General features: G+C 44.5%; 1 protein-coding gene across 2 annotated transcripts in view; it reads left to right on the top strand.

Annotated features, from left to right (window-relative positions):
• The window catches only part of LOC104043166 (ran-binding protein 3-like), a 61,930-nt gene that overhangs the window by 21,523 nt on the left and 19,604 nt on the right, over window positions 1-20,803 (top strand). For both annotated transcript variants that reach the window (XM_064469238.1, XM_064469239.1), the window contains 6 exons: window positions 9,214-9,250; window positions 9,338-9,424; window positions 14,055-14,126; window positions 15,301-15,366; window positions 16,886-16,978; window positions 18,098-18,201. In XM_064469238.1, coding sequence (XP_064325308.1) covers window positions 9,214-9,250; window positions 9,338-9,424; window positions 14,055-14,126; window positions 15,301-15,366; window positions 16,886-16,978; window positions 18,098-18,201 — 459 coding nt within the window. The remainder of the gene's footprint in view (window positions 1-9,213; window positions 9,251-9,337; window positions 9,425-14,054; window positions 14,127-15,300; window positions 15,367-16,885; window positions 16,979-18,097; window positions 18,202-20,803) is intronic.

The following is a 20,803-nucleotide window of genomic DNA, read 5'->3' as shown; positions in this document are numbered from 1 at the left end:
AAGACCCAGGATAGTGTTCTGGGCAGTGGTGTGGGGGACAGGATATGTTTCCAGCCAACCAGTCGTTGTTTCTACCATTGTAAGCACATGGTGCTTGCCTTGGCGGGTCTGTGGGAGTGTGATATAGTCAGTTTGCCAGGCCTCCCCATATTTATATTTCAGCCATGGTCCCCCATACCACAGAGGCTTTACCCGCTTCGCTTGCTTGATTGCAGCGCATGTGTCACATTCGTGGATAACCTGTGCAATAATATCCATGGTCAAGTCCACCTCTCGATCATGAGCCCACCTGTATGTTGCATCTCTCCCTTGATGTTCCGATGTTCTTCAGTGGCCCGACTCTTGGGGAGGTGAGCATCCACATGACGTACCTTTACAACCAGTTTCTCTACCCGGGCAGCAATATCTTGCCACAGTGCAATAGCCCAGATGGGTTTGCCTCTACGCTGCCAGTTGCTTTGCTTCCATTGCTGCGGCCAGCCCCACAGGGCATTTGCCACCATCAGTCGGTATAGAGATAGAGCACTGGCCACTTTTCCCGTTCAGCAATGTCTAAGGCCAGCTGGATGGGCTTTACCTCTGCAAACTGGCTCGATTCACCTTCTCCTTCAGCAGTTTCTGCTTCTTGTCGTGTAGGACTCCATACAGCAGCCTTCCATCTCCGGTGCTTTCCCACAAGGCGACAGGACCCATCAGTGAACAGGGCATATTGCTTCTCCTTTTCTGGCAGTTTGTTATACAGTGGGGCTTCTTCAGCAAGTGTCACCTCCTCCTCTGGTGATAATCCAAAATCTTTGCCTTCTGGCCAGTCCATAATCACTTCCAAGATTCCTGGGCGACTGGGGTTTCCTACTCGAGCCCGCTGGGTAATCAGTGCAACCCATTTACTCCATGTAGCATCAGTTGCATGGTGTGTAGAGGGGATGTTTCCTTTGAACATCCAGCCCAGCACTGGCAGTCGGGGTGCCAGGAGCAACTGTGCCTCAGTACCAACCACTTCTGATGCAGCTCGAACCCCTTCATATGCTGCCAATATCTCTTTTTCAGTTGGAGTATAGCGGGCTTTGGACCCTCTGTATCCCTGATTCTAAACCCCGAGGGGTCGACCCTGGGTCTCCCCTGGTGCTTTCTGCCAGAGGCTCCAGGTAGGGCCATTCTCCCCGGCTGCAGTGTAGAGCACATTCTTTACATCTTGTCCTGCCCGGACTGGCCCAAGAACTACTGCATGGACTATTTCTTGTTTAATCTGTTCAAAGGCTTGTCGTTGCTCAGGGCCCCATTTGAAATCATTCTTTTTCCGGGTCACTTGATAGAGAGGGCTTACGATCAGACTGTAATTTGGAATATGCATTCTCCAAAAACCCACAACGCCCAAGAAAGCTTGTGTTTCCTTTTTGCTAGTTGGTGGAGACATGGCTGTTATTTTGTTGAACACGTCCACTGGAATCTGATGACGTCCACCTTGCCATTTGATTCCTAAGAGCTGGATCTCTTGTGCGGGTCCCTTCACCTTACTTTGTTTTATGGCAAAACCAGCTTTCAGAAGGATTTGGACTATTTTCTCTCCTTTCTCAAAAACTTCTTCCGCTGTGTTGTCCCACATGATGATGTCATCAATGTATTGAAGGTGTTCTGGAGCTTCTCCCTGTTCCAGTACAGTCTGAATCAGTCCATGGCAAATGGGAGGACTGTGTTTCCACCCCTGGGGCAGTCGATTCCAGGTGTACTGGACGCCCCTCCATGTGAAAGCAAACTGTGGCCTGCACTCTGCTGCCAGAGGGATTGAGAAGAATGCATTAGCAATATCAATTGTGGCATACCACTTGGCTGCCTTGGACTCCAGTTCGTATTGAAGTTCTAGCATGTCTGGCACAGCAGCACTCAACGGTGGAGTGATTTCATTCAGGCCACGATAGTCTACTGTTAGCCTCCACTCTCCATTAGACTTCCGCACTGGCCATATGGGACTGTTAAAGGGTGAGTGGGTCTTACTGATGACTCCTTGGCTCCTCAGTTGGTGAATGAGTTTATGGATGGGAATCAGGGAGTCTCTGTTGGTGCGATATTGCCGCCGGTGCACTGTTGTGGTGGCGATTGGCACCTGTTGTCCTTTGACCTTCAGCAACCCCACAACAGAAGGGTCCTTCAAGAGACCGGGCAAGGTAGACAGCTGTTCAGTTTTCTCCATCTCCAAGGCAGCTACACCAAAAGACCACTTGTAACCTTTTGGGTCCTTGAAATACCCTCTCCTGAGGTAGTCTATGCCAAGGATGCACGGAGCCTCTGGGCCAGTCACAATGGGGTGCTTCTGCCACTCCTTCCCGGTTAGGCTCACTTTGGCCTCCAATACAGTTAGCTCTTGGGATCCCCCTGACACTCCAGCAATGCTGATGGGTTCTGCCCCTATATAGTTTGATGGCATTAAGGTGCACTGTGCGCCGGTGTCCACTAAAGCTTTATGCTCCTGTGGGTCGGACGTGCCAGGCCATCGGATCCACACAGTCCAGTCAGTCCAGTTATCCCTTTCCTCCACCCGGCTGGAGGCAGGGCCCCTCTAGTCCTGATCATGGCAGTCACAACTCACTTCCTGTAAATGTGAATCAGGAGTCCCTCTATTACACTTAGAAATAAAATCTGCACTTCTACTCCTCTGTCTGGGGACTTGCTCACTGGAAACTGGAGCAGCAGCTTTCCTGGAAGAGCCTCCCTGAGTGACTGTTCTTCCTTGCAGTTCATGTACTCATGCCTGTAGGGTCGAAGTAGGCTTTCCATCCCACCTCATCATGTCCTCTCCGTGGTCATGCAGGTAGAACCATAGGGTGGCCCGTGGTGTGTATCCCCTTTTGTGAGCCAAAGGACGCTTATTCCTAAAAGCTGAGACACTGCTCTGTCGAGGTGGGGAGTAGGACAGATCATCTTTGAGTTGCTGGACCTCTTGGGATAGTTTCTCCACAACAGAGACTAGCGAGGAAGAGGTATTTGTGTTGTAATCCCGGAGTCTATCAATCACCTCTGCCACCGTTGGTGCCTTGTCCTCTCTCCAGGACATCACTGCCAATGAGTTTGCATGCGAAGATGGTGCGCTCCGTACAAACTTCCGCCACATGGGTCATGTGCACTCGGCTTCATCTGGATCTTTGGATGACCATTGATCGTCCAGGTCACCATAAATCACCTCAAGCACAGCTAATTCCCTTAGATACTGGATGCCTTTCTCCATGGTTGTCCATTTTCCTGGGCGATATGTAACATCTTCTTTAAAGGGATACCTTTCCTTCACTCCAGACAGGAGTCGCCTCCAGAGGCTGAGGGCTTGTGGTTTTTTTCCAATTGCTTTGTCATCGCCCCCTTCCCCAGAAAGGGATCCCAGTTGTTTGGCTTCTTTTCCCTCTAATTCCAGGCTACTGGCCCCATTATCCCAGCATCGGAGCAGCCAGGTGACAATGTGCTCACCTGAACAACGGCTGTAATCTTTTTGCATATCTCGCAACTCGCTTAAGGACAGGGATTGGGTGGTCTCTATTTCATTTATGACTTCTTCCTCCTCTCCCCGCGATGGCCCTGGTTCTTCCTCATCCCGTTCTAAATGAGTTGATGTCCGCTTCCAATATTTCGTCTTGTGTATGGGGGCAACTGATACTGGTACGGGTTTATTTTCTGAGCCAGCTCCAGTACTTGTTGTGGGGGTTTGAGTGGCTGCAGTGCCTGTTGTCAGGGCTGGATTGTCTACAGTGCCAGTCACTTTGTCTTTCAATCCAGAGCCTTTCTCTTCCCCCTGGGGGCACTGAATACTGTTGAGCAGGGCTCAGTATGCATGGGCCAGGTCCCAGCATGTTGCAGTTATCTGTGTCTCTCTGGAGTTCCCAGCATAACAACATACTTTCTCCAAATATTCTACTAGTTTTTTAGGATTCTGCACTTGTTCGGGGGTGAAACTCCAAAACACTGGGGGTGCCCACTGCCCTAGGGATTTGCCCATGCTATCCCACATGCCCTGCCACTCGTAACTATCAAGCCTTGGGGCAGATTTCTGGGTGATATTCTTAAGTTGCTTAGTCAAAACCAAAACAACATGTCCAAAAACTAACAATAAGTGCACCTTAACCACCCAAGGATGTTCAAGATACAAAAAGGTTGTTGTAATAGAGGCAGAGACATCATAGAACAAAGTTGCAAAGGTACCATTCTGTATTTCCTCCATATAAAATCTCTCAGAGGAGGAGGTATAATTGATAATTGCCTCAACAAGGTGGTATCCAAAGTACAGTAAGGGTTTCAGCAAAAACCCCAAATACCAGATAAAGCTGGAAACCAGTGTTTGCATAACAAATCTCATAGGCAAAATGTTAATCACAGCAGAACACAGCAGACTAAACAAACCAACACCGATCTTTAACACCAACTGCAAAAAGGACAACATGGTGCTGTGACCAGCAGCTGTTGTTATCTCCAACCCTTGAGCCCCACGTTGGGCACCAAAAGACTGTTGTGGTTTAGCGGCAGCTCAGCCCCACACAGTCGCTCGCTCACTCCCCCACCGGTAGATGGGGGAGAGAATCAGGAGGGTAACGCTCATGGGTTGGGATAAGAACAGTTTAATAATTAAAATTAAAAGAAACAACAATAGAAATGCAGTGTAAAGGAAAACAATGAGAGGTGCAAAGCCCCGGGGGAGGGGGAAAGGGAGGGGAGAGGGGGAACGAACTGCTGAAATGAACTGCACGTGCTGCAGCTGCCTGCCGACCCGATGCTGTGCCGCTTCCGAGCTGCAACCTGCCCCCCCCCCCCCAATATACTGGTCATGGTGTCACATGGTATGGAATGAACATGCCTTTGGCCAGTTGGGGTCAGCCGCCCCAACCATGGCCCTGCCCCTCCCAGCCTCCTGCCATGTGTCAGAGCATGGGAAGCTGGAAAGGTAGCTGACCCCCACAGTGAGGAGAATTAACCCCTTCTCAGCCAAAACCAGCACACATGCATATATTCCCCCTATTTTTGTCTGGTGTCTCCAGCTTCTTCAGAATAAGCACCACTGGTAAGCAACTTCTGGCTGGCAGTGGTAACTTTAGTGTGGCTTTATAAGAAAATGAAGCTTACGCTACTACACTGTACTGGTGTACCCTTACCCCCTTTGAAGGTGCCATCCACCTTCAGCTCTGTCAGGTTTGGCCAAAGATGCTGAGAGATATGGAGATCTTGGCTCTGGATTTCCCTATGGGTTGAGGTAGAGTAGGGAAGAGAAAACATCTCACTGCCTCAAGCATTTGACTTCTCACTGCAGGCTATTCCATGCTGTTTGTCATTTAGGTAGGATCTGTGGGAAATCAGGCTTCAGTAGATCATGTGCATACAGCTTTATTTCCATGAAAGCCTTTCTTCTAATGATGGAGTTAGGAATATTTTTCAATATCTGTAAGAGCAAATTGGTCATTAGTGAAAGCATTATAGTGAGAAAACTTGGGTTTTATCCAAGGTTGAGGAGACCTGACAGGTGAATGCCCAAGGAGTGGGGAGTGAATATGGACAGCAAGTTTTTTAATAAAAGCCAGGAAACAGAGTGGTTTGTCTTTTACTGGATGCCAGGTATAACAAAATTAAAACAGTCCCCAGTAGTGTTGGTAACACTGCAGTGGAGTAACTCGTGGTTCAGCTGGTAACTCTGCCCCACACAGCTGCTCGCTCACTCACTCCCCCACTGGTGGGATGGGGGAGAGAAGCAGAAAGGTAATGCTTGTGGGTTGGGATAAGAACAGTTTAATAATTAAAATGAAAAAAACAACAATAAAAACGCAATGGAAAGGAAAACAATGAGAGGCGCAAAACCCAGGGCTGGGAAGGGGAACGAACCACTGAAACAAACTGTATGTGACGCAGTCGCTTACAGCCTGCTGACCTGACGCTGCCAGTCCCTGAGCCACAACTGCCCCCCTGTGTGCCAACTGCCCCCCTTAATATACTGGTTGTGGTGTCACATGGTATGGAATTAACATCCCATTGGCCAGTCGGGGTCAGCTGCCCTGGCTGTGGCCCTGCCCCTCCCAGCCTCCTGCCCATGTGGCAGAGCATGGGAAGCTGGAAAGGTCCCTGACCACCACGGGCACTACAGTGAAGAGAATTAACCCGTTCTCAGCCAAAACCAGCACACTCATGCATATTCTCATTCATCTGAAAACAGAAAATTGAACCTGAATATATTAAATGCTCAGGTGGGAGTTTTGGTACCGAGGTAAACATAAATGAGGTTCTTTGGCCTGTCTGCTTGGGGATCAACCTAAGGGATTATGACTTTTTTCTTCCCTGCCCTTTAAATTCCTGAGTCTATGGAAGATTTAAATCTGTTGATGCATTTTTCTGGTAGGAGTTATTTGCAAGGTCTGTCCCAACTTCCCCAAGCAGTAATTGACAGTGGAAGCAGTGTGTGAATGGGTAAGGATGGGAGGTAGCAAAGCAAATGATCAAGGTATTATCTAAATGTAGGAAAAAAAGACATTTGAGAGAAAGGGAAGTCCTTTTTCATGTGCAGTGCATACTTTGACTAGGGCTGGCAATGTCAGTAACTGCTGTAACGCTTGTCATGTGGCTCTTGCATAGCCTTAATCTTCTAAAGCTCTTGGCCTAGGAAGCATGGAAATCATAGAATCGTTAAGGTTGGAAGAGACCCTTAAGATCATCGAGTCCAACCGCTAACCTATCACTACCAAGTCCACCACTAAACCATATCCTCAAGCACCACGACCACCCTTCTTTTAAATGCCTCCAGGGATGGAGGCTCAACCACCTCCCTGGGCAGCCTGTTCCAATGTTTGACAACCCTTTCGGTGAAGAAGTTTTTCCTAATATCCAACCTAAACTTCCCCTGGCGCAGCTTGAGGCCATTTCCTCTCATCCTATCGCTTGTTACTAGGGAGAAGAGACCGACCCCCCCTCGCTACAACCTCCTTTCAGGTAGTTGTAGAGAGCGATAAGGTCTGCCCTCAGCCTCCTCTTCTCCAGACTAAACAACCCCAGCTCCCTCAGCCGTTCCTCATAAGACTTGTTCTCCAGACCCTTCACAAACTTCATTGCCCTTCTCTGGACACGCTCCAGCACCTCGATGTCCTTCTTGTAGTGAGGGGCCCAAAACTGAACACAGTACTCGAGGTGCGGCCTCACCAGTGCCGAGTACAGGGGCACTATCACCTCCCTGCTCCTGCTGGCCACGCTATTCCTGATACAAGCCAGGATGCCATTGGCCTTCTTGGCCGCCTGAGCACACTGCTGGCTCATGTTCAGGCGGCTGTCAACCAACACCCCCAGGTCCTTTTCCTCCAGGCAGCTCTCCAGCCACTCCTCCCCAAGCCTGTAGCGTTGCACTTGGGTCACAACCACCCCATGCAGGACCCAGAAATTGGCCTTGTTGAATCTCATACCGTTGGCTCTGGCCCAACAAGAGAGAGCAGATATTTAGCTCTGCTTTGCCATCAGTAATTTACAGAATCGGTTTTGGATATTGATGCTCCTTGCCCACTAAATATAGTGGCCGGTGTATTTGTCCTTGTATCAGTTAATGAAATTACAATGATGTGGTAATTTTGAAGCTTGTGCTATAAAGGTTTGGTTTCTTTTTGTCTGTGTTACTGAATATAGTACATGTTAGTAACAGCTTAAGAAGTTTAAGTTCAGGGGGAAATCACTTGTTAATTTTTAAGGATTTTGCACAGAGAGATCTGCAGTGTTCCATTCATGCAATTTTTTTACCAAATAGTTTCCTTTTGCTTTCAGGATTTTTGCTAAAAGATCATCTTCCAGTAGTGCAGAGTACTTGACCAATTATGTAGGAAGAGCATGGATCATCAAACACAGTATTAATGCAGCTGGGCTGATAGATATATGTGTGTGGGGGGGTTGTGTTCCAGATCTGTCAATAGCTTTTTATTCCCTGTGCTAAAGGTTTCAAAAGTACTTGACAAGGAAGCTAGTGAAGTAGCTATCCTTTTCTATTAATGTAAAGCAAACGAGAAAAACCCTTTAACTTAATCGCACAGGCAAAGCGCAGCGTAAATGGGTTTTTATTAGCACTGAGTGAAATACTCATAGTACAGCAGTGTCTAGATTCTGAATACACGCAGTGCTAAATAGAAAGTTTTGTACTTTCTGGTATTCTTATATCCAAGGTATGTCTCTCAGATGATAGTCCTGTGCAGCCTTAACCAGTCCGGTTGTGTGTTGCCCGATCCTGTGTGTCTGCCTGTTCCCCATGCCAAAGTAGGACTAGTTGCAGCAGGGAAGGGCGTACTGTGGGACTGCGGTGGGCTGGTCTGTGACCTGCTGCTCCTTCCCAAGTCAGCCAAGCTCTGAAGAGAGACAGTGAAGGCGAGGGGTTGTCTGTGTGTGCTGGGGCTGGAGCAGGAGGAAGGGGTAGCGTTGGAGTAAGGGGAAGGTTCAGTATGTCAGGAGGTTTTGTAATGAGATGGAGGTGCTGATGCTGCCCCGGTCACCGTGCATAGTGAAAGGAATCCATCGTGGGATTATGTTTTGCAGGAACAAGGGAAATTACATTAGCTGAGGAACTGGCAGAGCAAGTAGAGGAGACCAACCTAGAAATCCTCAGAAAATACTTGAAAATTTGTTCAAAGCCTTTTGAATGTTGTGATAGTTGGTAGCCTGTGATGCTTCCCAGTTTGTTCCTGGTGCTGTGGAAGACGGTAGGAGACTGTCCATTGGTAATTCCTATCCAAATATAGTACTCGTAGGTTTACAGAGCGTGCTTTGAAAGGCATTCCTTCAATGCTGTCCTCTTGTTGAAGGAACTGATGTCAGTTACAGTAATGAGGAAAAGTGCTTTGAAGTCAACTCCTAAATAATGGGTATGTTCATTATGAGCTTGGAACTTCTATGATATTTTTAAAATCAAACCGTATTTGAAAATTGTAATTTTCAGATTTTCGATATATAGAAAACTGTAATAACTGTTGCATAGTCTCTAAGGATGTAAGTGCTTGGATATGAATTTTCAGGTATATTACTTGTAAATGAATTTAATCTTACTTAATAATATTTGGGTGAAACTCAGTATGCCTACATGTAAGTCATAAAAATAATGCTTTGTGTTGAGTGTATATTATTGACAGTCAAGAAAATCTCCAAACTGATGATTAAAACGTTTGGATGTATCTGAAGAGATTGAGATACTCAGTATGTGATTTTTGTTTTATCACTGTCATCTGATTTCAGAGATCAGCAGATGGATCAAGTCCAGAAGATGGAGATGGTAAGCATTTTGATTGTAAAATTAAAAAACATGAACATTTGTGTCTCCAGGATTTTGTGCATTTTCTCTAACTGCTTTTTTCTACAGAATCTGATCGAGAGGATGGGAGCTACTGTCCACCTGTAAAGCGTGAGAGAACTTCATCCTTAACTCAGTTTCCTCCTTCTCAGTCAGGTAAGTGTTACAATATTATGAGAGGTGGGGGTGGGTTTCCTTCTTAGAATTTTTTTCCAGTCACGTCCGCAGTCTTATTACTGTCTGCTGTGCCTTGGTTTAAGACCACAGCAATGATGTACTCTGACTCTTTCTGTGGTCTGTGTTAGCAAATTCAGTGAAGCCCAAAGGAGTTGATAGATATATTTTTTTAAAAATATATATCTATATCTGTAAGCTTATATATATCTGTAGTTTGAGCTTTTAATCTTCTGCTGTTAAATTGAAGAATTTACCAGAAATCTTTTTGATTTGTTGTGATCATGTTGCTTCTTGACAAATCTATATAAATGCTACCTCTTTCTTAGTTATTCTGCTGCCAGACAAACCTTCCAAGTCTCAGGTCATGCTTAAGTTGTTTTAGTCCTCTCCTTTGCTCCCATTCCTTTTGAAGTGGAGAGGATTCAGTGCATTTCAGCAACGTTCTCACCTGGGAAATGCAAGAGAGAATGACCGCTGCCTGTTTGCGTATACAGTCAGGGCAGCAAAATCACTGGGAAAGCTATGGGTAAATTCTTGCAATTCACATACATGGGAATGGTCGTGTTTGATGTTTGTGTTCACCCACAGGATCGGCCTCTAAAATTTATGCCTTCTCTCTTCACAGACAACAGGAAGCTTTTAGCTTTGGTCTAGAAGTATTTTAGTTAAGATGTGTCAGTGCTTGGGGCCGGTTTGGGGACTTTGCTACTTCGTTTCTGTCATCTGAGTTGAAATAAAGGAGATGAGAAAAATGGTAAAGGAGAGAACAATAAAAAATATTCCTCTACATACAGCACATTTGGGAAGCATGACTAAAAGATGAAAACCTAGTTATTTTGCTTTTAATTGTAAAGAAATAAGTGACTCTGGAATTCAAAATTTAGTTGCTGATATTCTGTGGGCACAGGAGTCTCATTTCATACTGCTGGTGCTAGTCAGGGGAGGAGTCCCTTAAGATCTAGATCTTCTGGCGTGCAACTAAGCGGGGTTCAAGGTGTAGCCCTGTTAACTGGGTATGGTTCAGGGTAGCAGCGGTGCTGCTGTCTGCCTGCTGATCACTCCTAGTGAAAGAACAGTGGCTGCACAAAAACAGCGCATAGGGCTTTCTGCTCGTAGACTTTCTGTTAGGGTAACAGAATGTGTATAGCTTGTTTGGGGCTTCCTTATTTACTGGACCTTATACTCCTGTAACGGGTTACCGGTAACCACTAGCTCTTCTAGTCTGTAATGCCTTTATCTTCGGAGATTAGAATCTCTAAAATCTCAGGTTTTTTTAAGTGGAGGAAAAAAATTAATTTGGCTCTCTTATGCTCTACTGGAAAAGACTTAGCCATGGTCTCCACTCGGACAAGAGCTATCGCCAGAAGGCATGTGGCAATGCAGACAGAACTCCCACTAAAACATGCAGCCACCCAGGTCTCTGGCTGCAGGGAGTGCCAGAGACTTGCTCCAGTCATGGAGGGCTCCCGAGACAGGACCTGTGTGAGGTGTGAGCAGGTGGAGGATCTGCTCAGCATGGTGTCAGAGCTGAAAGAAGAAGTTGCAAGACTGAGGAGTATCAGGGAATGCAAGAGGGAGATAGACTGGTGGAGCCACTCCCTACCATCCCTGAGACGAGCGCACCAGATAGAAGCATCAAGAGAAGGAGTGGCTCCCCTGCCCTCGTGCCGCCAGGCAGAGGGAGGGGACCCAAGAGGCGGAAGATGGATGCAGATCCGTGCTCGGTGCAGTAGGCAAATCCTCTCCCGGCCAACTTCCCCCCCAGGTGCCCTTACACAATAGGTATGGGGCTCTGGAACCTGAGGGCCAGGAGGACGAAGACACAGTGATCCACCCAAGGGGTTGACTAGAGGGAACCAGTCAGCCCCATGCATTACAACGGCCACTGGTAAGAATAAAAGAAGGGTAATTGTCATAGGCGACTCCCTTCTGAGGGGAACAGAGGGCCCGATATGCTGACCGGACCCATCCCATAGGGAAGTCTGCTGCCTCCCTGGGGCAAGGATAAGAGACATTACCAGGAAGCTCCCTAGGCTGGTAAAAGGATCCGATTATTATCCGCTAGTGGTTGTTCAGGTCGGCGGTGATGAGAGATGCAAAGACAATCAAAAGGGACTTTAGAGAACTGGGGCAGTTACTTGAAGGCTCAGGAGCGCAGGAAGTGTTCTCCATCCCATCGGTAGCCGGGAGACATACGGAAAGGAACAGGCAGTCCCATCTCATTAACACATGGCTCAGAGGCTGGTGCCAGCGGTGGAATTTTGGGTTTTTTTGATCATGGGGCAGTTTATATGGCACCAGGCCTGCTGGAGACAGATGGGGTTCACCTGTCACAAAGGGGGAAAAGGATTCTGGCTCAGGAGTTAGCAGGCCTCATTGAGAGCACTTTAAACTAGATACGAAGGGGGAAGGGGATAAAACCAGGCCTGCTATGGATGAGCCTGGGGGGTGGCATGCCTGTGTTGGAGAAGAGCTTCATAGATCAACTGAAGTGCATTTACACCAATGCACGCAGCATGGGCAATAAACAGGAGGAGCTGGCAGGCATTGCGTGCCAGGGAAACTATGATGTGGTCGCCATCATGGAAGCATGGTAGAATGACTCATACAACTGGAGCGCTGCAATGGATGTCTACAAGCTCTTTAGAAGGGACAGGCAAGGAGGGAGAGGTGGAGGGGTAGCCTTGTATGTTAGAGAGTGTTTTGACTGTCTAGAACTCAACGACGGTAATAAGGTTGAGTGCTTATGGGTAAGGATCAGGGGAAGGCCAATAAGGCAGACATCCTGGTGGGAGTCTGTTATAGACCACCCAACCAGGATGAGGAGACAGATGAAGTACTCTACAAGCAGTTGGCTGAAGTCTCACAATCTCTAGCCCTTGTTTTCATGGGAGACTTCAACTTACCAGATATCTGCTGGAAATACAACACAGCAGAGAGGAAGCAGTCTCGGAGGTTCCTGGAGACTGTGGGAGATAACTTCCTGACGCAGCTGGTGAGCGAGCCAACCAGGGGAGGTGCCCCGCTGGACCTGCTGTTTATGAACAGAGAAGGCCTGGTAGGTGATGTGGTGGTTGGAGGCTGTCTTGGGCTCAGCGACCATGACATGATACAGTTCTCGATTCTTGGAGAAGTAAGGAAGAGGGTCAGCAAAACTGCTACCCTGAACTTCAGAAGGGCAGACTTTGGATTGTTAAGGCGACTGGTTAACAGAGTCCCTTGGGAGGCAGTCCTGAAGGGCAAAGGAGTCCAGGAAGGCTGGATGTTATTAAAGAAGGAAGTATCAAAGGTGCAGGAGCAGGCCGTCCCCATGTACCATAAGTTGAGCAGGCGGGGGAGAAGACTGGCTTGGCTGAATAGTGAGCTTTGGCTGGAACTCAAGAAAAAAAGGAGAGCTTACCGCCTTGACTTAGGAGGAAGGGGAAGTTTAGGTTGGATATTAGGAAAAACTTCTTCACCGAAAGGGTTGTCAAACATTGGAACAGGCTGCCCAGGGAGGTGGTTGAGCCTCCATCCCTGGAGGCATTTAAAAGAAGGGTAGACGTGGTGCTTGAGGATATGGTTTAGTGGTGGCCTTGGCAGTGATAAATTAGCGGTTGGACTCGATCTTAAGGGTCTTTTCCAACCTTAACAATTCTATGAGTCTATGATCTATGGTTAAATACTGGATGTTTTAGGAGTCCAGTATACTTTCTCAGCATCTGCTTGGCTAATGCACTTTGGGTGGTGGTCCTTTATTTCCTGTTTGACTCCCTTGTTCTCTCCTGATGTGTGTTGTCAAGCAGTGACAACTTTAATTGGCATTGCAACTTCCATAAAGGCTTCTTTGAACATTGCTGACAGTGTTTGATGGCCTCAGTTTACAGAAAGTCTTTCACTTTCCAAACCTGTTAAATTTTTTTGTGGGGTTACGTTTCTTTCAAGGGTAGGGAAATTTTGCTTATATGAAAACTACATCATGTTTAAGCTTAAGGCAGACCATAATAGAAAGAGAGAAGATGGAATTAAAGGCAAGAAGCAAATATGAAAAAAAAATCTGAAACTTAAATACAAAAGACAAGTGCTGCATCTTTGAATATATCAGTGTTGAGATGAGTTTCCTTTATCTTTTCAATGTGCTTAATCTTCTTCCACAGCCTCATAAAAGCTAAAAGAGCTGATAAAAATTGTTATACTTTACCTCATGCAAGATGATCCATTGGAGACAAAATCCCTAACCTACTGTTGTTGCCTTGTAATTTTTGATGCATCGTGCTCTGATAGTTGTGTTTCATAAAGTGCTTTGTCTGTGATTTGTTGTACAACACCAAAAGTACTTGGGCTGCTGAACAGGGCCTCAACCAAACTCCTTATTACTCGCTTCTCCAGGTCTCAGCAAAGGGTGGAAAAAAACACTGTGAAAACTAAGGGGATTTTATGGACAATGACCTGTTTACTTCTGTGGCTGTAATACTGTTTTAGTTCAGAAGAAAGAAAAACTTAAAGTAAACATACCAAATAACTAGAAAAATTGTTTTCAGTTTGCAGTCTTGATATGTCTGGGAATGGTGTTTATAATCAAGAACAACACACACAACTTATCTTTATTTTGCTTTTTCCTTGACTGCAGTAACAAAGAACAACGTCTTTATGCCATCAAGCTTCTGTGAACCCTCTATGGGCAATTCTGACTCAGAACCAGGTGAGCTTCTTCATTTTTCTGCTGTTTCTCAGCAAACTGCTGTCAGGCTGTCACAATCCAAAGTGGTCTGATACTTCAGAAGTAAGACCCTATCTGGGAGAATGGAAGTGGTGATGGTCCTGATCTCACAGCTGTTCTCTTGCTCACTTTGTTGCTTAATTTCATGCCTGCTGTAGGTAGTTAAAATAAATACCAAAATTCTTAAATGCTTTGGAATTGGTGGTGCAAGACTGCAATATGACTCTGTTCACACCTGTTAATCTCAAGGTAAAATTTAAGGGAAATTTTCACTTATCTACTTTGTATACTGTTTTTTTGATACCGAAAATCAAATTAGCCATAATCTATGGTCATGATGGTGTTTAACCGTGACCTGTGAACCCTGTGACAGTACTGCTTATTGTGTTAATCATCATTGCTCTGTGGTTTGGCTGGGTTTGTATTGCTGTATAGCACATTGCTGTGCTTAAAAGGCATGAGAATAGTGAAGTACAGCAAGATGGTAAGGTGCTGAGCTGTCTTATTCTGAGCACTGCCATTATGCCCCTAAAAAGAAACATTTTATATTATACCTCGCAAATTCTTAGGAACTCGTTTTGTAGGATTTGTGAGTATTAGTTTTTTTGAGATTTTGATGTTTTATCTAAAAGCCTTAACTGTAGTGAGTACAAGCAAATTAATTTCTTTACCTTCGTATGATAAAAGCATAAGGTAAAATCTAAAGGAATTACAAGAAACTAATATTAAGCAATGAGGCTTAACTTAATTTATTATAATTAGCAGTTGGGTGCTTGTTAGCAGCTGTTATGTTCAGCCATACTTTTGTCCTTTCTTTAGTTTGATTCTCCCTTAAAACCTCTATTAAGTACCTCTGTTAAAACTCGAAGTCCTTCACAGAATGAACTCTGTTTCTCTTGTGAAAATGGCAAAACAATTTTGAATTTTTTTCTTGCAACAATTTGTGTTTCTGCCTTTGTATGTTTGCTGTCATGATCACTGAAAATTCAGACTTCTTTTGGAAGGGAATTTGTTCTTTGGGAATCTCTGTATGACTCTGGTTGTTTATAGAATTTGTGGGTTGTTACAATGGGGAAAGCATGAGGAATTTTATGACTGACTGAAGGTATGTAGTATGTTACAGCTACATCTTTGTAATTTTCTATTTTGCTTCTAGAGGAAAAGAGCAGTGGATTCCGGCTGAAGCCACCAATACTTATCCATGGTCAGGCACCCAGTGCAGGTGAGTTCAACAGCTTCTGCAGCTGTACAAAGAAACCAATTCAAGCATTTTATTTATTTAGGAGTTTCCTCAACTGCTGTTGTAACTGGAAGGTGACAATACCTGTGTTTATGCAGGCAAAAAAAAAGCTTGTATTCTCCAGAGTGGTTATGCCCACATGCACTGTGTAATGTACATAGGCACATCCACATTTTGGCTTGGATCGGTCATGCATTTCTGAAATGTATCTCCCAGTTGTCTCTGCTTAGCATGCTTTGATTCAGTTCTTAAGAGTAGTCCTGGGCTCCATGAACTCAGTTGCTTTGGTAGCAAACTGGAGCAAAAGGGGCACTCCAGGAGTGTGCTGAACAAGCTCTAGCCATTGATGGGCACGCAGTCGGGCACCAGGCTAGAGCAAAGTCTGAAACATTGCTTACTCCCCACTTCCTCCTCTCCCTGGCTCTTGACAATAGCGTGGGTGTCGGGTCCTTGATCCTACCTGTTCTGCTGTATAGTTGGGCTGTATGGTTTGCCTCAGAGTTTCCTGTTTGCTGATGTAGACCTAGCCAGTGTGGGAAAGACATCAATATTACAGCTCCTCAGGAGAGAGAGAGAGTAAAAAGTTATTTGTTACATATAAATAGAAATTGTTTATTTCGTTTGCAGGGAGAGTAGTAAATTTAGAAAAGAACAAGGTTTTCTGAGCTGACATATGAATATTTGAACTTAAGATAGTTGTTATATTTTGGGTGTCGTCATGTCCTTTGAATATGGGTGGCCTGAAATTGAACTACTTGCAGAATATTCAGCTGAGTTGCTACGAGTAACTTCTGTTGTGGTAATTTATTGGAACAAGGCTTCATCTTTTTGTTCAATGAAGAAAACTGAAGCTTCTGGGATTGCCATAACCTTCTAGTTGATGTTAAGTGTTTTGGTTTTTTTAATTAGGTGGTTTAAGCTCAGTTGGCTTTTTGAATCAGAGTGGAATTAAAGAGTTGTAGTGCCGTGTATCTTACTGTAGCAAACCAGAGGCCAGGTCAATTCCAAAAGCCAAAAGGTTGTTAAAAGAAACAACATGTAAGATTATTACACTACCAATGCATGTGATTGTATGAAGAACAGAAAAAAAATATCGCTTACCAGTATCCAGAAATTACCTCCTTAGAAGGAGAAAAGACTTGGAACATGTAGCTGAGTAATAGGTCAGTGAATAAATAGGATTGCTTCTGTACTGTTAATTTCTCTTACATTTTGGCTTTTATTTCTGAGTCATTGTCATAAACTCTCCTTCTATGCTTTCCTGGGTAAGGTAGAGAATATATTTTAAAGTGTCTCTTAGAGGTAGGAAGTTGTCTTCTCTATTTGGGACTAATTCTATTTTGAGGCTGAGTGAGGAATGGGAAAAAAAGGGGTGGAAGCTTTTTAAATGTCTGGGTTTCCGTTGTATGTTCTGTTGGAAGCAGTTACAGAGAAGATCAAATTAAGTTGAATTTTTCAACTTTAAAGTTTTATAACTCTTGAAAAAACTTTGTACTTGCAGGTCTCCCTAGCCAGAAACCGAAGGAGCAGCAGCGAAGTGTGCTACGTCCAGCAGTATTACAGGCACCACAGCCAAAAGCTTTCTCACAGATGGGTAAATAATGCTTTTGCTTTCTAGAATGCTGCAGGGGGAGAACAAAAATGCAAAATCTGTTTAGTGTAGCAGTTTGTTTTTACGCAATATCTGTCTTTGTTTTGCTAGGTTTCTCCTTTCAGAAAAGATACTTAACATTTAAGATGTTTATCTGTGTTATGTAGGGGATAACACAGCTGAACCTTCAGTTTTTGTATAGGATGACTGTCTGACATTGCCAGGCCTCTAACTTTGGTGTAGTCCATGCTTGGTTTTTGGAATAATAAGAATTTTAAGGGTGACAGCATTGACCATGGTGTAATGAGCTACTGCTGATCAGTTGAACAGCAGTGGTAGCCTTCAGCTGGCTGCACCATGATGTAAACTGCTTGAATTGCTAGGAAGCGCTTCTAGGCTTGGGAACCATTTTGGAGTTGGGACTTTGAGATACACTTTTAATTCTTAGTTTGGTCATCTGTATTATCCTTATTGTATTACATTGGAATTTGATATAGCTAATAGAAATAGGCATGACTGAAAACTGGAAGTTAAAGCAAAAATAAAAGCTGTTCAAGGTGTCCACGTCTCCTAAACTCCTATTTTTCCCCAGCCCAGCACCTTTTGTTTGGAAGGTCAGTTGAACTGAAACAGAAGTTACTTCAGTTAATGATGAATCTGGCATAGAACCAAACATTTCTAGCTTGATTTCTCAGCATGCCTGTTGGCACAGATTGGGCTCTACAGAGGACTTAATGTTGGGGTACAAATTTTCAGTGGGAGTCCAGTATGTAAGTAGCTAGATCAGTCCAAAGAGGAGCCCTGCTGGCTGTGAATAGCATTAGATTGAAGCAGGTGGTTGCTTGAAGTTGTACGTGTTGAAGTCTCTGCAGTGTTTTTGTAGATGAAGTTACTTTTTGCTGCCTTGGTCTTCTGTGTTTGGAACTTTGATTCTGCTAAGAATTGCCGAATTGTAGTCCTCATGTCTCTTGCAAAATACTATGGGAATTCTGTAGCTTACGTTGCAATGCTTCATGGACTTACACAAGAAAACAGAATGCAATTTGCTATAGAAAACTTTCTACTTCTAGGACAATCTAAATACCTAGAGAACTTATGTCATTTTCTTGTTCCTTATTGCAGTTCTCAGCAGTGGCACCAATGGTGTAAATATCTCTCCAGATTCTGCAGCCACATCAGAATCACTAAGTAACACAACACTGAAAAGTTCTGACTCTGAAGACAAGGTGAGTTGAAGGGATTGGAAGGACACTCAAGGTGACAGACTTAAACTGTGTTCAGAGAACAGTATTTTTATTTCATAATGTGAGTGCAGTTTCATCAGTGATAGCCCCTTATCTATCCATACTATGGTAGTACACTTTAGGTGTAGTAGTAGATTTTATGCTGTCTTAATAGTATGCTATACTTGTATTTACTAACTCAAGAACTGTAACAAGGATTTACTGATTCCACCGTTTAGGATGGTTATTCATACCTATTTCTAGTCTTGCTGTAAAAATTTTACTGCTGCTCGAGTGATGCTGTTCCTACCATAGACATTGGATTCCACATTGGGTGTCTTGGTTACTGGACTGATAGTCAGAATACTGCTTTTTCATCTGATTAGATTGCATGAAGAAATACATCTTCCTCCTGCAGGTTCATCCCTTACTGTGTTGTGCAGGGAGTGGGTCAGGAGAGTAGGGAATTTTTTTCTATGAAGGGGGAAAAAGCCGTCTCCTCCAGTGGCTGTCGCCAGGTCTGACTGGTGATCCTGTCAGGCCAGAGATGAAGAAGCATTTACTGAATTCCAATTCCTGTCTGAAAAGGCTTCCGTTTTGAGCTGGGCAAACTGAGCAATTTACGTTGCATGGGTTCAGTCTTCCTTCTGAGACTGCCTGGCAGAAAGCGATCCCCTGCCCATGGATGATGGCTTTACTGAGGGTGTCTTGATTTCCATCAGTTGAATGTGGAATGTTGTTGGGAAATGTGAGGATAGAAAGCATACAGGCAATTGAAGTGAATGAGTAACACATAAAGAAGCTTAGAGATAGGAGCTGATAGTGGGCAAAAACCCAGAGGCAGCAAATATATTCCCTACAGGAAATGGTGGAGGGGGAGTGCAGGTAATGAGGGGCTGAAAAGCTTCAGCTACAGGAAGAGGCATCTAAGTGCATTACAAGTTGTTTATTCAGTATCTTGAAAGGAAAGTAATGAAATAGTTCCTTACCAGTTCTGTGCAAAGTGTCCAGTCCTTTCCTTCCTGCAGGTATTGAGCTAACTGCTGGTGTCTTACGATCTGCTGACTGAGAGCATGAGGAGGATGTTTGGGGGTTTTGAGGGTGTGTGGGATTTGGGGTGTGGTTTTTTAGGTTTGGGGTTTTTTTGGTAGCTTCATTAGACAGTGGGTTGCCTTTTGATGTCATGTTGAGCATAAAAGTAGTATTGTTAACAATGCAAGAGTATGTAACAGTTTACTTGAAATTCAAGTCTGTTTTGAAATCTGAATATCTAAGCAGAAAGACTTCTAGTGTGAATGGCTTTTTAAGGTTTAGTGAAAGACTACTGCCAGAATTAAGTAGCAATAAGTAAATTCATTGCATGGATCAGTATGAAGTCTTTGTGGGACATGCTTGTTACCTCAGTTTTTGTCATTAGGGAAACCCTCTATACATTTTTAGCATCTAAAAATCCTTTTGACCTTTTTTAATCCAAGTCCGGAAATACTGACCTGGGAGGAAGTTTTCTGATAAAAGCAAGCTCTTCAATCTAGATGTTAAGGATTGCTGAAAGGTAAATATTAAACAGTATAAAGCTTCATAACTGAGCATTTGCAATTTTACCAAGGAGTGTAGTGGGATAGAATCATAGATATTCTTCATTGTCTTGGCATTTGTAGTCAGGATGGACCATCTGCCTGAAGCTTTCTAGCACAGCTACAAGTAATTGGAGTTCACACAGTAGTTGTGTTAAATGCTGGAGTCTCTCTGCAGAATATTAGATTGCTTGATAAGAGTGAATGGTTACTTCATGTTAGTAACTGTATGTACAGATCTGTGGCATAGATTTGATGTACCACAGAGAGAAAGCTTCCTTGTGAGGGCAAGTACATGGTGTTTTGCAGTTGTGTATGAGCCTGGTCTGCCCTTGTTAGAGCGGATGTGAGTCATAGTCTTATTTTACTAGCAGAAAAGATTTTTTTTTTCTTTGAGGTCTCTGTCTTGTGCTTATACAAGGTAGCAGAGTGAGAATGTTCTCTATCTGGTGGTTGTCCTACTCTGAGCATCTCTGTGGTGACCTGTACCTATTTGGGCTAGGCCTTCTCACTGTCCTGAAAATCCCCAAGATACTGCAGGAGCCCTAAGCAACATAGTCCTTACACAGGAACAAGCTACAGCCTTCTATTCAACCTCCTTTGGCTGGTGGGAGAGTCTGGTGGCTGAACGTCATCAGATGTGCAGGGAAACTTGACAGGCACCCTACCACACAGCCCCTGGCCTTTTTGGCAGCAGGGGGATAGTGATGGCTTTCCAGGAAGAGGACCTGTTTAAGGAGATCCTAGGCTAATGATTTTTTTCCTTTGTTCAACAGAATGTTCCTTTTCCCTCTCTACACCTTTCAGTGGTGGAGGACTGCTCCCAGCAGGCAATACTGGTCCATTTTTGACTACCAGCAGAAAAAGGGTATCTTTGAAATGCCAGAATTAGAATCTGAAGGCAGATGATACAGCTAGGTTATGCAAAGGTTATGTCCCTTAAACATAAAATGGGATTTGCAGAATTCCTTTGGACCCAATCCAGGGTTGTTTTCCCACTGCTTTCTTTCCCCTGTGCAATATGTGCAGAA

The sequence above is a fragment of the Phalacrocorax carbo genome, chromosome 19 (genome assembly GCF_963921805.1).
Source record: "Phalacrocorax carbo chromosome 19, bPhaCar2.1, whole genome shotgun sequence".
Taxonomy (NCBI): Eukaryota; Metazoa; Chordata; class Aves; order Suliformes; family Phalacrocoracidae; genus Phalacrocorax; species Phalacrocorax carbo.
Note: the sequence above shows the minus strand (reverse complement) of the source record. Positions and strands in the feature narration are given on the sequence as shown.